At 41.2% G+C, this 16181-nt stretch overlaps 1 protein-coding gene across 2 annotated transcripts in view; it reads left to right on the top strand.

Moving 5' to 3' along the window:
* Nucleotides 1-1149: 1149 nt before the first annotated feature.
* Nucleotides 1150-16181, top strand: part of TUBGCP3 (tubulin gamma complex associated protein 3) — a 53988-nt gene continuing 38956 nt past the window's right edge. For both annotated transcript variants that reach the window (XM_052773926.1, XM_052773927.1), the window contains exons 1-3: nt 1150-1449; nt 13246-13353; nt 15083-15150. In XM_052773926.1, coding sequence (XP_052629886.1) covers nt 1374-1449; nt 13246-13353; nt 15083-15150 — 252 coding nt within the window. In that variant the 5' untranslated portion in view covers nt 1150-1373. The remainder of the gene's footprint in view (nt 1450-13245; nt 13354-15082; nt 15151-16181) is intronic.

A 16181-nucleotide genomic window follows, 5' to 3' on the forward strand; every position in this document is an offset into this window, starting at 1 on the left:
AGCCTGGAGAAGAGAAGGCTCCGGGGACACCTTAGAGCAGCCTGCCAGTACCTAAAGGGGGCTTATAAGAAAGATAGAGGTTTTTTTATCACAGCCGATAGTGATAGGATGATGGGTGACAGTTTTAAACTAAAAGAGGGTAGATTCAGATTAGATATAAGGAAGAAATTTTTTACGATGAGGGTGGTGAGGCACTGGAACAGGTTGCCCAGAGAGGCTGTGGATGCCCCATCCCTGGCAGTGTTCAAGGCCAGGTTGGATGGGGCTTGGAGCAACCTGGTCTAGTGGAAGGTGTCCCTGCCCATGGCAGGGGGATTGAAACTAGGTGGTCTTTAAGGTCCCTTCCAACCCAAACCATTCTATGGTTCCACATAGTGGAAAAGCTGTATATAAAGGCGTTTCTATTTTGCTACTTAAAGATGCCGGACCCAGCATGAATTTGCTGAATAAAAGAAATGGAAGACAAGACATCTTGGAAAGTCAGTGTCCGTGTTAGGGGCTGACAAGCCCGGGGAGGGGGTCACCCAGAGCACCGCAGCCCGGCCACCCGCTCTGCCCGGCCGGCCGCGGGCCGAGGGGCGCAGGGGAGGTGTGGGCCGAGGATCTCGACGCGTTTTTCCAGATCCGCGTTGATTCGTTCACTATTTTGTGTGGGAAAGTTACCCACGGCAGTGAATTACAGCAAGCGCAGCCGCCCCACGGCCTGCGCCCGGCTTGTTCTTCTCGGAAGAGGAATGAGTAAGCCCGATCTCCCCGGGGTTTCTGAGGGACGGGTGAGAGGACGCTTCCCAACAATGGAAAGCTGTTGCAGAATGGGAATTTTCTATTTCCCATTTTTTGGGGAGATCGAGGGACATTTTTGGCCAGGGCTAGCACGCATCGCAGGCCTGGTCACAGCCGCGTTGCCTCAGAACCACCCCCCCCCCCCCCGGACCCCCAAAGCGGAGCCCTGCGAGCCCTCTCCCCGGGCTGTGCCAGGCTCAACGGCGGGGCTGAGAAGAGCCAGGAGGAGGAGGAGGAGGAGGAGGAGGAGGAGGAGGAAGGGGGTCGGTGTCTGCCCCGGAACGTCTGGGTGGTGGCGGCGGTTGCGCGGCGGAGGGTGTTCGTCGAGGCGCGCTCCGATCGCCCCCCCCCCCCCGCGCCCGCCCAGGGGCATTGTGGGTAGCGGGCTGCCGCCGCTGCGGCTTTCGGCGGGTTCTGTTAAAATGGCGCCTTAAGGCGGCGGGCGGGCGGCGGCGGGAGGTGTCGCCGGGTGTTTGCGCTGCTCAGCGTGGGGGAAGCTTCTCCTCCTCATCCTCCTCATCCTCCCGCTGTTATCCCGCCGTGCTCCTGGCTCTGCCGCCCGCTTTCCCTTCCCCACCTCCCGGGCGGCGATGGCGACTCCGGACCAAAAATCCCCCAACGTTTTGCTGCAGAACCTCTGCTGCCGCATCCTGGGCAAAAGCGAAGGTAAAGGTTTTCCTCAGCCATTCCACTAGCCCCCCCCCCCCCCCCCCCACCGGCTGCCGTTGGAGCCCGTGAGCGGGGGGGGGGGGGGGCAGGCGAGGCCGGTGAGGGGGGTGCCGGGGGGGTTTGGCGGCCCGGTTGATCCGCCCTGGTCCTCCGGGGGGTTCGGCTGCCGGCCGGGCACGGCGGCGGTCCCGGTGAGCCGGAGGTGCGGGCTGACGGGGAGCCCTGAGGCGGGGGGGTGTGGGGGGGGTTCCATTGGTGCCCTTCTGCCTTCGGTGGCTGCTAACGGCGTTCTGGTCTTGGCGGGGATGGGGCACCGCTGCCGGGGTGTTTGGGGCAAAAAGTGGCTCGTCTGCACGTTCAGGAATCTCTCCGCTTTCCTCCCGTGTGTGCTCAAGCCGTTGACATCCGCTAGGTCCCCTACAGCTTGACGCTGCTGTGATCCTCCAGCAAGGGAATGCATCTCTTGCCTGTTTGTGTAAGTTTCTATCTGTTGCAATCAAGGCAAAGACTGTTTTTAGTAAGCAGTTGGAGGGTGGAAAGGAAGAGGTGCATCCGCGAAGTCTCCTTTTTTAAGTTGCTGTCTTTGTAAGCGTCGCTCACTAGACAAATTCGTGCCATAGCTTTTGTTGTACCTGTTTTCTTGTATGAGAGATGGCTTTCTTCCTTATTAGTAGTGGCTATAAAGTCTTTTATGTGTTCTTTTCTCCCTCCATGCCACTCTCTTCTGGCAAGTCACTCCCAGTTACCTTTAGGTATTTCCATGACAGTAACTAATAATTTTGAGTACTGACTTGTAAAGAATTGGGTTGAAACTGACTAAAACATGGCCTAAATGTCAATTACTGCTATCTTAAAAGTCTAGAAAATGAGTGACAAGGTGAAAACCCACTTATTGTCTCTCTCTCTCTCTCTCTCTCAAACTTTATGTTTCCATCTCTTGGAGACAGCACCTCATCATTTTACACACCATCCTTGTCTCTGCATTGGAAAGATAGGAACTATTCGATGGATAATGAACTGGCTGGATGGCCACATCTAAAGAGTTGCAGTCAATGTCGAAATGGAGATCAGTAACAAGTGGTGTCCCTTGAGGGTCTGTATTGGGACTGATGCTGGTCAATATCTTTATTAATGATATAGACAGTGGGATTGAGTATGTCCTCAGCAGGTTTGCAGATGACCCCAAGCTGAGCCGTGCAGCTGGTATGCTTGAGGAAAGGGATGGGATGCCATCCAGAGGGACCTTGACAGGGTTGAGGAGTGGGCCCATGTGAATCTCATCAAGTTCAACAAGGCCAAGTGCAAGGTCCTGCACCTGGGTCGGGGCAACCCCAATATTAGTCAAACTGGGGGGGTGAATGGATTGAGAGCAGCCCTGCAGAGAAGGACTTGGGGATAGTGGTGGATGAAAAATGGGATATGAGCTGGCAATGTGCGCTCACAGCCCAGAAAGCCAACCATATCCTGAGGTCCATCAAAAGTGTGGCCAGCAGGTCAAGGGAAGTGATTCTCTCCCTCTACTCCGCTTTCATGAGACCCCCCCTGGCGTACAGTGTTCAGCTCTGGGGCCCCCAACGTAAGAAGGATGTGCTCGAGCAGGTCCAGAGGAGGGCCATGAAAATGGTCAGGGGGCTGGAGCACCTCTCCTGTGAAGAAGGGCTGAGAGAGTTGGGGTTGTTCAGCCTGGAGAATAGAAGGCTCCGGGGAGACCTTATTGTGGCCTTTCGGTACTTAGAGGGCTTATAAGAATGACAGACTTTTTACCAAGGCCTGAAGTGACAGGACAAGGGGCGATGGTTTTTAAACTAAAAGAGGGTAGGTTTAGATTGGACATAAGGAAGACTTTTTTATGATGAGCCTGGTGAGGCACTGGAACAGGTTGCCCAGAGAGGCTGTGGATGCCGCATCCCTGGCAGTGTTCAAGGCCAGGTTGGATGGGGCTTGGAGCAACCTGGTCTAGTGGAAGACATCACTGTCCATGGCAGGGGGTTTGGACTAGATGGTCTTTAAAGGTCCCTTCCAACCCAAACCATTTTGTGATTCTGTGATTGATCTGAGAAGCTTGGAAGAGTTGGTAAGAAGTTGGAATTTCTTTGTCTTCGCTGAAATGTTGAGTAGGGACCTCTTCACAGAAACATTCTGTTGATTGCTTGAACTCAATGATCTTAAGGGTCTTTTCCAACCTAAATGGTTCCATGATTCTATGATCAACAGCTGTTGACTTCTGTGTTTTGTTTTGTTTTCTAAAATCCTTTCCCTCTCCATTGCATGTTTAAGTCTTCTGCAAGGCCATAAATTTCCCATTTCCAGAAATGTCAATTTATAATAATTCTGTGACAGTAATTCCTGATGTGAGATGTTATCAGCATGTGGCAAGTTTCTACTCTTCCCCTATGTCCCCCAAATCAACAGTAGCTTCTAAACTGTTTAATATCTCTTGTGTTTTCATGTAACCACACACTTTTTTTTTTTAGCAGCTGGTTTAACTGTGTATTAAAGGGTATTTCACATCAGCCTACAATTCTAAGGTGCTATTATAGTTCTGCTTTTATAGCTGTTTCTTGCTTTTTAACATGCCTTGGAAACTTTTTTCTAATACAGTTGGTATATGTTCTTACTTAAGAGCACTTCAAACTTTTTGCTACCAGAAATCTCAAATTATTGTGCTAGTTCTACTTCCAGAAAGAAAAACAAGAAAAAAAAAATTGAAAAAGGTATTGTCTTGCTTTACTGGAATAGTGGAGGCCTCTGTGAGGACATTATTTCTATATTGCCTAATCCTGTTTCCTTCATGACTCTTTCTTAGATTTGAAAGGGACTGCAATCTAAACCCAATCTAAGCTTGTTTCTTGATACTGAGTATCTTATCTAGGTCTGTGATACTTATAAAACTTAAACAGAGCATGAGAATAGAAACAGCAACCTCTGTGTTTATCAATCAAGGTGTGAGTATTGAGGAGAGGTGGCTCACTTCTACCAACTTTGGATCTAGCCTTCTTTTTGAAGCCATAGTTTCTATACATCTCCATCTCTTCTGACTGGAATAAGAAGCTTATTTGCAAGCAGTATGTGCGAAAACATGCAAGAGAACTCTGATTTTTGTTATTTTTTAAATAAATGCTGGACCTATTCCTGTACGCTGGGATTCTACCAATGTAAACAAAATCTCTTTTGTGTGTGACTAATGAAAGGGGAAATTTTGCCCCAAATCGTGCTAAGCTGCTGCGTGCAACCTATAGCTCGCTACATCTGTTCGCATGTGGGTTATCTGACGACTCCCTTGAAGTAATAACTTAAAAATAATAGTGTGGGTTGTCTGCCATGTTTACCATTACGTGTATTTTTATGCATGTGACAGATAGGAAGCCCATCCTTACCCTGCTCTTTATTCCTGTGTTATGAGGGACTAGCACTGAAGGCTCACCCTTCCAACGTCAGACTTCTCTTGAAACACTCGACTGTAGTACCTGTGTTAGATTGTCATCAGCTCAGCTATTGATTCAAAGTGCATGGAGACTGATAAAAGTCCGTGAAAGACATCTCAGTCATGAAAGGTGTGTATGGTGGTTGTCCCCCCCCCTGGTTTCTATGTCCAAGGAACAAAGACAATAAGGGAATTTTGTTAGTACCAGCATCCTCTGTGTTGAGGTAGATGCATGTATCCCTTGGTGGTAAGAAAACCACCAGACAAGTTATTTAGCATCTTACTGTTTTTCAGGCTTGTAACTCTAATTTCCTTTCAGCCCAGGATAAATTCAAAGTATGGTATTTTTGTGTGGTTAGTGGTCTACATGCAGCTTCTCCCCTCCTTGTGTAGTGATGAAGGTAGGCTGCTTTGTATATGTGTTCTCTTTTTTGAAGCAAATTTTACAAGTATTATCAGTTTAGTCTTTGGTAAGTAATTTATAATGTTCAATTACTTCTACAGAGTTTAGGGGAGAAAAAGCTCAGATACTTAAGAGATCTTTAAATTAATTAGAGAAATTCCTAGTAAAAATTAGTAACAAGAGACTGAAGCTAGGTACAAACAGCCATCTTTAACCATCTGTGTAGTTAGCCTGCTGTGATTTTCTTGAAATCCTAGCTTTTGAAACCTTCCTGGAGTAAGTGCTCCAGTAAAATACAAGGTGCTAATGTAATTGGGTGAAATGTAATGGGTAAATAATAGAAAGGAGTTGAGACTTGACAATCTAATGGTTCTTCCTGCCTGTACGTTCCCTGAGTTTGTACTTCAGAATGTTTGTTCTGCTTGGCTATGTTCCTTCTCAGCACTTGTGTTTTGTTATGTTTGTGAGGAAGCTATGGCTTCAGAAGGAGCTGAAGGGTTCCGTTTATATAATGTCTGTATCATAATAGTGCACTTACAGCTCATGTGGGATGAGCGGTCTTATTCTGCATCCATGTCTCCATTCTGCAATCCCATGCCTGAAGTCCTCCATAAACCCAGCAGACAACAGGCTCCACTGAGGATTCTTTCGTTTCTGCCCGTGATGGCCTTGGGCGGCCTCCATCTTCCCCACTTGTTAAAGATTTATGTTGAAGTGAATTTGTGCTATGATGGAACATGGCTGCAGAGGCTCCCAGTGGTGGAGCTATCCTCTTTCTCTTCTCCCTTTTTTGGGACCATCCACTAAGTAGATGGCTTACTTCGTTTCCCAAATCAGTCAGCTGCATAGGCCTAGTTACTGGGTTTTTTTCGCAAACAGCTCTGCCTCTGAGAAATTCATTACAAGGTCTGCTGAGTTACCTGGAAGAACTCTACTGAAAATTAAAAAAAAAAAAAAAAAAAAAAAAATTCTCTACCTCAGCTTTTTTTTTTGTAGAACTAAGGTTTGAAAGCTCTCTGCTCCTGTGCTTTAGCCAGTTCCCAAGTAAGGGCTTAAAGCTAGCTTCCCGTGGCACTGTGTGTCCGCAGTCACCCACTGTGGTTAGCTGGGGATCCCTGCGCTCTGCGGCTGCGGCCATTGCTGACCTCTTTCTTCCTCATGTCCTCACAGTGTCTAAGAACTAGTGTCTAGTTTTGTATTATCAATCCTTCTGTGTTTGTCCAGGCTATCCGCCTTGCTTTTGTACTAATACCTGATCTTGCAGAGAGCTTGCCTGCCTGTGCAGTAATTTATATGATTCCCCCCTCCCCTTCTTTGTGGACTCCGGCAGTTATACAGGGTTGCATGCCTCTCTTTGGGCAGTGAATTTAATCCTCTGACAAAAAGCTGCTTGTTCTTAGCTGTCTTTCACAAACCTCTTGGTAATCTTAGAGACTTTGTAGACTGCTGTACAAGCTTGTCAGTTGCAAGAACTCTTAGTGCCTCCAATGGAATCAAATGGTATTGCTGTAAATAATCAAGCTACATCTATTTGGTTTTGAATCCTAAAAAGATTTTTGTGTGCCATAGTACTTCTGGAGGTGTGCATGCTCTAGACAGTAGTATTTCAGTCTTCAGAGAGCAGTTTGCTACCTGAAGTCCATACTATGGCCTTCATTTAATCTATGTAATGTCAGTGGCGGTTTTGTTATTGCTGTTTGTTTTGGGATTTTTAAGCTCTGAACTATTGGAATAGATGTTAAAATTTCATGGTGGGGGGAAAGCATAGAGTTCATTCAAAAGGTGATGTAGAGGGCTTTTACCTATGCTAATAACAGAAGCAAATGCAAGTTGACAAGTTAGGCAAAAATTAAGAGTGAGGGAAAGTTCTGAGAAGATCGTCTGACCGTGTTGCTGATAGTCCAGTGGGACTATAAATCTGTTTACTGACAATACAACAAGAGCCAGGAATATTAACAGAATTAAAGAATAGTTATGTTGCCTGTGCTGTGCTTCAAAGTTTGTGGACAACTTCGAAGTAAGGAAAGACAGGGGAGTGTGTGTGGTTTGGATTTTATTTGGTGGGTTTGGGTTCTTTTTTTCCTGTGTAGGAGAGGAGTGTGGAGACTGCAAAGACTGTTAATTAGGAATAAACTTAAAATGCTTCAAATAAAAACTTGCACGAACAGAATATTTTTACATTTACATTTTATAATTTGTTTTTACTATTATTTTTCTTTCTGAAAGAAATGAACATACAACAGAGAAGTTTAAGATCATTGACTAAAGCAGAAGACTGATGCAAAATTAAATTTTTTTTCAGGACTGCTTCGTAACTGCTCTAGTCCTAAAATTGCACTTCTCAAACACAATGTTTTCTACAGGAACAAGCAGTTTTGCATACAATGTGTGCAGATTCTCTTCAAAACCAAAATAGTAACACTAATGACATTCTGGACTAGTATTTTAGTTTATCAGTATATGACATCATATTAATGCAATTGCTTTTTTTTCCCAGGTAATAATTCATACTGATGTAGAACTTCTGATATAGTTAAAACAGAGAAAATACAGCAGCATTACTATATTGACAAATACAGTATCTGCTCATGGTATATGTGAGAAGGTTCTCGAGTTCTACAGCTTTTCTTCCAGGCTTAGTTTTGCAATAGTTGCACATTAGGTGTTTAGCAAACAGTTTGTTACAGGAAAGAATTTTGGGGTTTTTGAGGGTTTGCCAGTCAGTGCCGCCCTTAGAGCATTGAATGCAGTTTAGAGTGTAATTGTTTTACAGTAATGAATATCTGCATTTAAGCAAGACTTTTGTCTAGGATGACAGACAGGTGACTGGAGGAAGAGATAGTGGAGAGAGTTTGCTAATCTCTGAAGCCAATGGTGTTGAAAGAATGTAAGACTGTAAGGTGACTTTTGGTTCACTTCCTAAAATTATAGGTAATGTTAGAAGCTTCTTTTCAGCAAAAAACTTGCTCAGTTTCAGCATTCCCTCTGAAATACTGGCTTCTTGGAAGTATATTGGCCAATTGTATCTTTGTCTCTTGAACTTTTCCTTTAAACTTTATGTTTTGTCCTATTTGTCCTTGCTTTCTTTACAACCAAATTCTTCCTGTGCATTGCTTCTGTACTTCTTCCATGTGCTACACTTATTTTTTCTGCAGCTTTAAAATGCCGTTATCTGCCTTTTGAAGTAGCTCAGTTTTAGTACTGCATTGTTTGTAGGAAAGTTTGAATGGCTGAGTAGAGTATAGATCTTTGAATTATTGATAGATTGCTCTGCTCTAAGGAGACGTTTTTTAATTTTTTTTTTTTTTGGTGATTCACAAGTGCTATTTCTTCGCTCAGCTGTATGGCAGCTTGCCAGTGTCATTAATTGTGTATGTATGTGTGTATTACTTGAGGGATATAGTCTGAGGGTGAGTGGCTGTCTCTACCTGCATTCACTGCTCTGATCAGACCTCTGGAAAATGAGCCATGATCAGTGGTGTTTCCCCCCTTACCCTGCAAATAGTGGCATCAATTTCATGCATCATGTATGTTGAGCTTGCTGTTACATAGTAGAGTCATGCTGTAATCACTTTTTGATGAAGAAGGAGGTACACATACGTAGACAGCTGTGTATTTTAAGCCTGTCTGCTGTCATAATGGTAGTTCTTTGAGGAGGGAAGCAATTAAATGTGTCCATTAGTTATAAACTATGTGAATCTTTTATTTTACTGACAGATATCCGTATTAAGTTATGTTTAATCACTTTAGGTACTGAAGCTATTTTACAGACTCATAAGAAATAATCTGCTCGAGAAACTCCCACAGCAGGGAGTTTTGTTTGTAAAAGAGAAGCTGGACTTGATATGAATAAAACATGAAAATCTGAATAAAATATAATATAAAAACAGTCTTGCTGCAAGGCTATTGAATTACCAGTGCAAATCTGTATGTGTATAGTGTGGATAACTTTGTTCCATATTGTTACTAGTGTGACAGGTTTAATAATCAAGATTTTTTGGATGGAATTGTAGTCTCTCAACTAGAGAGCTTTCATAGGGCAGTATGGAAAAGACTGTACTAAGTTTCTGTGCTTTAACTAGTCTTGCTATGGTTGGTATTGAAATAGAAGTTTTTTATAGAAGGTTACACATCTTTCTTAAAACTTCCCCATTACAGGAAAAAATCCTGCTACTTGCTATTAATAAAGTATCTGTTGTGATCTTTATTTGATTGAGGTTTAAATCTTCGAGGTTTCTGTCCAGAAACTTTTGTGTGTTTCTTTGTCTTTCATTCTTGCCATCAATATTCCCTTGTACCACAGAACTAGAAGCACAGGTAGCCTTCTAAAGGCTGTAGTGTCAGAGGCAGGTTGGAAAACACAAAAATGGCAAAGTCCATGATTTTCTTCTACTGTTTTGAGGTAAATCCCCATTCCAACATCATCAACCAAGAAAACCCCACCCAAACTTTGGCAATGTATAACCATCTTTCTGAGTCAATTCTTCTGGAGAAATGAAATTCCAGAGTGTCCCTAGAGGTTTTGTACACATCTTTGCTGGATTTTGTAATTATCTCATCAAGTGACTAAAGACAGTAAACCCACTTGATTTTTCATTGTGTAGATCTTGGTTCACTTGAATTTAATCTAAACCTCCAAAACCACAGGGAACAACAGAGAGGAAACAGAGCACTTAAATCTTTTTGAAACACTGATATGAAACATTTTGTTCAGAACCAAAGAATTTTTAAAAAATGAATAAACACAGTAAATATAGCATTGCTTACATGGAAAAACTGTACATTGTCATTCAGTGTAAAATATAATGCTCTGATTTTTATATTTTTCTCCAAGCATTAAGCTTACTGATAATCGCAGTATAAATCATAGCATGTACTGAAAAGTTAGCAGAAGCAGCTGAATGAATAACGCTCAATTGTCCAGACATAGCAGAATTACTTCTTTTTAAAATCAACTACATATTTTGTTATTCAACCCTCTTAAAAGATAACATACTGTGATACATTTATGATCTTGCAGTATATCGTAAACAAGTTCGTTCAGTAAAGTTAAATATGTCTTTATTGCCTGTGGATTTGTGTTGCAAATCTTCTCTTCAGTAAATGCCCTGCATTGCTCAGCTGCAATACTGCCAGCTTGTACTTTCATTCCCTGTAGCTCTATTCAGAAATGCCTCTTCCCTCACCCTCCAGGTCTCTGTTCCTTCGTGCTCGGGGCAGGAGGCAGTACCTGATATTGCCAATTCTGTGCAGGCAAATGAGAGGAAATACTTAACCATTGAGCTTTCAGTGCACTCTCTCCCCCAGGGAGAGTTGTTCGGATGTTTGTTCTACCAGTCCCCAGTTTCTATGAAACCTGTTTAACTTGGTATCCCTGAGACCTCTATCAAATCTGGTTTAAAAAAAAAAAAAAAAAAAAAAGTAAGAAAGGCAGTCCCTAAGGGATAGGGTGATGCAGGTGGACATAGAAGTTAATTTCAGAACATAATTTTCCTTAGAAAACCAGGGTAATGCATCTAATGAGCGAGGAGGAGCTGTAGGGAGAAGTTCTTGTGGCTTTGTTGTGGTTGGGGTGTTTGTGTCCATGTGTTTGTTTGGTTTTTTTTTTTAAGATGACATCTATTTATGTTTTTTTAATTGCCTCTTTCTTTTTCGATTTTTCTATAACTTGTATTGAACTGGTTTACTGGAGATCCATTCTCTCCTGCTTTTTAGTGAATAATCAGTGAGGGAGTTTATTATTTAATCTAGACACATGTCATAACTGATAAAGTACCCTTGATCCTTCTCCTGACTTTAGTTCATCCTAGATGCTTGACCTGGAACTCTCTTAGCAATTTTATTTTTAATTTGTAGCCCCTGTTAATTCACTATAACAACATGCCAAAAATATGTAAGAATTACTGGAAAAGCCTAGCTCTTGCTTAACTGCTGCTAGGTAGACAGTTGAGGAATTAACGGAAGATAAAACTCTTACTATTGTTTGGGATAACTCAGTGCCAGTGTTTGGCTTTAACTGGCCTTGCAGAGTACTTTTGGAAATCTTGAGTTGTTCTGCAATGACATGTATTATACCTAAGAATTACTCAGAAACACTTCCTCATACTTGCCTCTTCCCACCTGGTTCATCAGTTCGGTTTCAGGTATCAATAGATGAACTATTAAATTCTTTTATATTTGTATTTTCAAGTCCCTGTTGCAAATGAGAGGTTGCTTAGTCTAACAGTAGAACTATTCTTTCTGGGAGGCATTTAAGTTATGCAGACTTGTGACCTTCCAGTGGTCTGGATATTGGCACTTTCTTCCCTGGAAGTAGAATTATACCCTTGCTCCTTTTGTAGACCAATATTGTCAAATACTGTTAAATATTAATGATTCTGTCTGAGCAGGCTTTTTTCCTGATTGTGTGAAGTACTGCTTTGTGTGAACTGGTTAATGTTTGCTGGTCTACAGTTGTATTCTAGTAGATTAGCACCAGTGGGTGGCATTTATATCACAAGACAGTAAAAAATGGGCATTCAGAAAGAATGTAGCACATTCTGATTTCAAATTTCTCCTTTCCATAAATTTCTGGATATTTTAATGCATTTAATCAACAATTGACTCGTATCTCCCAAGTGATTTTTTTTCAGTTGTAAATTTTAGTTAATTTAAGAGATAATTCAATGCTTAAAGTATTTCTGCTTCTAGTGGACCTTTACCCTATTCTGTTTTTCTGTTCCTTTTGTATGTATTTGTGCAAGCCAGCATCCTTGCTTTTTCCTTGGCTGAATCATTGCTGCATTACTCTACAATTTTCTCTGAAAGTTTGACTGCTTAACTGACTAAATAAAACACAGTCTGATGCACTTGCACACATAATTGTTATATACAAAACAGACTTAATATGCAGAATTGCTTAAATGTTTTTTTTCCTGAAGTCAGGAAGTGTGAGGATTCAAGTAGCTGACACAACGCATTTATATTTGCTTTTTCTTATGTACCTTTCCCCTTATGTTATTACATTTATTCCTTTACAAGGAGTAGGAATTTACCTGATGTTTTGTAAGGGCACTTGACATGTCTGTGGGGTTATTGTTTGTTTGATTGATTTTTTTTTTTCAGGTCAATAAATGGGAACATGACTATGCTGTAGAGGCATTAATACTAAGCTGGCCCTAACTTAGCGCTACCAGACTATTAATCTTCCCAGAAAGCAGAGATACTTGCACTAAACCAGTACTGTTCAGCAACAATATTAAAAATAGAGTTATTGCATGAGGAAGGAGCAGTGGAGGGAGGTCACTGGCTTGTGACCTCTACATTAGTATTTACATTATGCATTAGGAGATGATGCCAGTCTCTCTGAGCTAGCTTTGAACATAAGTGGTGAAACCATGTAAACTGTTTTAAAAACCAAACCAAACCGAAAACCAACACACAAACTGGTAAAACCACTGTTGTGGATATCTGAGTAAAGATCCACAGGTAGGATAATCCAGTTTGGGTGCCTGGTGGGAGAGTGTGCCTGGCGAACATGGCTATGTTGTTCCTATGTGTGAGCTAAATTTTGTGACTTTGTGCCAAGTCCCGCAGCATTTCAGTCTGTGGGGAAGGGCAGAGCCGGCTGAAGTATGCTAATGCTCTCTAATAACTGGGTACGCCTAAGTGTCTCTTCTGTCAGCACAGAATAGGAAAGGCTTATTCACAAATTTAAGCGCAGTTATTTTGTGGAGTGTATACAGGTGAGTGTGTTTGAAGTACATATAGCATTGATAATGTGCTCGTGGGTAAACTGGACTTTACTGCCCTCTGATTAGAAGTGTGTCTAAGGATTATAGTATAATGTTACCTGATCTAAGCCAGGTACGTTTACACTGGATTCAGCCATACCAATGTAATCTCGTGTCTAACTTTTTTTTTTAATTTATTTTAACAGAACTTTAACACTTTGCTTAACTGAGATGGTTTTCCTTTTTTCTTTCAGCTGATGCAGCCCAGCAGTTTCAGTATGCAGTGAGAGTTATTGGAAGCAACTTTGCTCCCACTGTTGAACGAGATGAATTTCTTGTAGCGGAGAAAATCAAGAAAGAACGTAAGCACATCTTTGTTTCTTTCTTAGAAATAGGAATGGAAGTTCTTCAAGAAGTTATTTGATCACTTTATTCCTCTGAAAATGAGACAACTCTGCCTCACAGATAGTTATCTTATCTGTTATTAATACTCATCCCTGAAAATATCATTATGGAAATTCCATTAATTCCTAGCTAGTATTCCTGAGTAGCTATTTGTATTCACAGCTCAGATTTTTCTGAATGCTCAGCTTAGACTTCCCTTGCTGCCATTGACTCTGTATCTTAGCCACCATGAAAATAAAGAACAATTAATATTGCACTCCTTTCACTTTAATAGTACTCCGACTTTACGAATTCATAGTTCTTTTTAGAAGACTTATATTTTTCTGATGTGCACTTTAGAAATATTATACTTTGGTGCAATTAACTTCATGAGCACCTGTGTGAAACTTGCTGAATGAGCATCCTGGGAACTGGTGGAATTGTTTATGTGACTTACCTGATATTTCTTGCCTTCAGTTTCTCTACAAGTTTTCTGCAACCACCTTCTCAAAACTAAAACATTAGACTGTGACAGTGTAAGTTATGTTGCAGTTACATTCCATTGTGCTGTATGCTGCTCTGAGTCAAGTGTTGCACTGTGTGAATCCAATGGGGATGTGATGCATTCTTCTGGAAAAGCCAAATACTGCTTTCAGCAGATTGTCTGCTCTACAGGAGAATGTCCAGAAACAGTTACTTGAACTACGCTAATTAAATTAAAGATTCATATTTGAGCTTTGACTATTCAGTCAGGGAGATTGAATTAGGGTAACTGAAGTCAGTGGTTGTAACTGTTTTAAAATACATGTGTATTTTTTCCTAATGCAGAGCTTCCATGTCTTGCTAATAGGCAAATAAGCCCATTAGAATGTCTCTAGATGCAAGTCCAAAACACTGAAATCTACAGTATACGCTTTCTGCATGATGAGTTTCTACGTGCTTTGGGCCTATTGCCAGGAGTTTTGAAGAGGGCAATCTTCCGTCATCTTTCTTCTCCCCAACTTCAGCTCATAGGCTGATGTTAGTGTTCATGTAACAAGTGACTGGATATATCCTTCTAAATTTACACGTATTTTGGAGTTACTGTGCAGGAAGTGACTTATTTAGCAAAGTGTACTTAGCAGTGGCTTTTGATGCTAATTAACAATTCAACATTTTTTTATTATTAAGGTTTCTTCAGATGTTTTTGTTTTATCTATCTTTTTTTTTTTTTAAACCTGGCTCTTTCTGATGTAACAAGGCTTTTCTGAAGACCTCTTAAAGCTTGAAGATGTTTTTCCTCTGAGCAAAGACTTCTGTTATGTAACTGGCAGTGATTGAGACTTATTTTTCTTAATATATAGAAGTGCGTGACCTTGGAATTCTGCTTGACTTTGAGCAAGTGGCATTACTACTTTTGTTTCTTGCTTTGATTGCCTAAAATAGGAACATTTACACTTAATTTTGTGAAGGGCTTTATAGCATTCTTTAACACATATCTGCTTTCAGTTATGTTTTAATTCCCTAAACCTACAGAATGGCAGACTAGACTTTAAAAGGGCACTTATTTAAGAGGTGTATATTTTGATTGCTCTAAGAAAAACAGGTACTTACATTGCATCACTTCCGATGCAAGAATTTTCAGGGCTGGAATGCAGATAACATGAAAACAGGAAAACTCTTATACTTCTTTCAAATTTTTAATCTCTGTTTCTTTTTTTTTAATAGTTGTGCGACAAAGAAGGGAAGCAGATGCTGCTTTGTTTTCAGAACTCTACAGAAAACTCAGTTCACAGGTAGTGTAATAATTGTATAAAGAAACTGAAGGCACACACATGCATCCTTCTGATGTTATAGAGTTGTTCTGGAGAGTGCTCAGGTCATTAACAATATTTTTACTGAGAGGATGGTTGAATACTGGAACAGGTTGCCCAGGAAAGTTGTGGAGTCTCCATCCTTGGAGAGAGTCAAAACCTGACTGGACACAGTCATGGGCAACATACTGTAGACGATCCTGCTTTGAGCAGAGGGCTTGGTTGGGCTTAGATGATCTTCAAAGGTGCCTTCCAACATCAAGCATTTTGTAATTTCTGTGAAAAAGTTTACAAGTCGCTTTTTTTTTTTTTTACTATGAGCTGTTTGCTATTAATTAGAAATTAATTTGGATTTAATTGTAAATCGGAAGAGAATAAAGGATGCGTTTTTAGTTTGAGTCCAGTTACATGATGGGGCTCTTCATATGAAGGAAGGAACTCTGTAAAAATAACTGTTCATTTTATACGTAAGACTGATGAATTTTCTCGTTGTCATTTATTTTACAGCAATGCCTTATAAGTATATTGATTTTATTAATCTAGGGTTCAAACAGTCCTCATGCTTCTGAATTTTTAAGTGCTCTAAGTCTTAATGTTGAAGGTTAAGAGTTTGCTGACTTTGATGGTTCTGCTAACACTAGTGTTAATGAAAGAATACTGCATGTTGATATTCTGACAAAAGATGTTAGTGTATAGAAAGCCCATGATGCAAGAAGATGGACTAGGTGAAAGGGGGGAAAGATGTGGGGATAGAAATTCAGCTGACGTAGGTGAAAAATGACTGCTGCTAATCTGTTCTGGATTCTCCATAAAATTGAGTATTTAGCAAGGTAGAATGTGGTGGGCAGTAATAGAATAAGATTCCCAGTTGTCACTTGCACACACCTGATTTTTGACAACAAAATTCAGTTAATGTAAAAGATGATGCTTTCTATATCACAGGAAATTTGTCCTTATTTTGCCCTTTGTATTTAGGAGAAATGTTTTTCTCTCCTCTTCTGCTTTTTATTCAT

This window comes from Harpia harpyja, chromosome 22 (genome assembly GCF_026419915.1).
Source record: "Harpia harpyja isolate bHarHar1 chromosome 22, bHarHar1 primary haplotype, whole genome shotgun sequence".
Classification (NCBI taxonomy): domain Eukaryota; kingdom Metazoa; phylum Chordata; class Aves; order Accipitriformes; family Accipitridae; genus Harpia; species Harpia harpyja.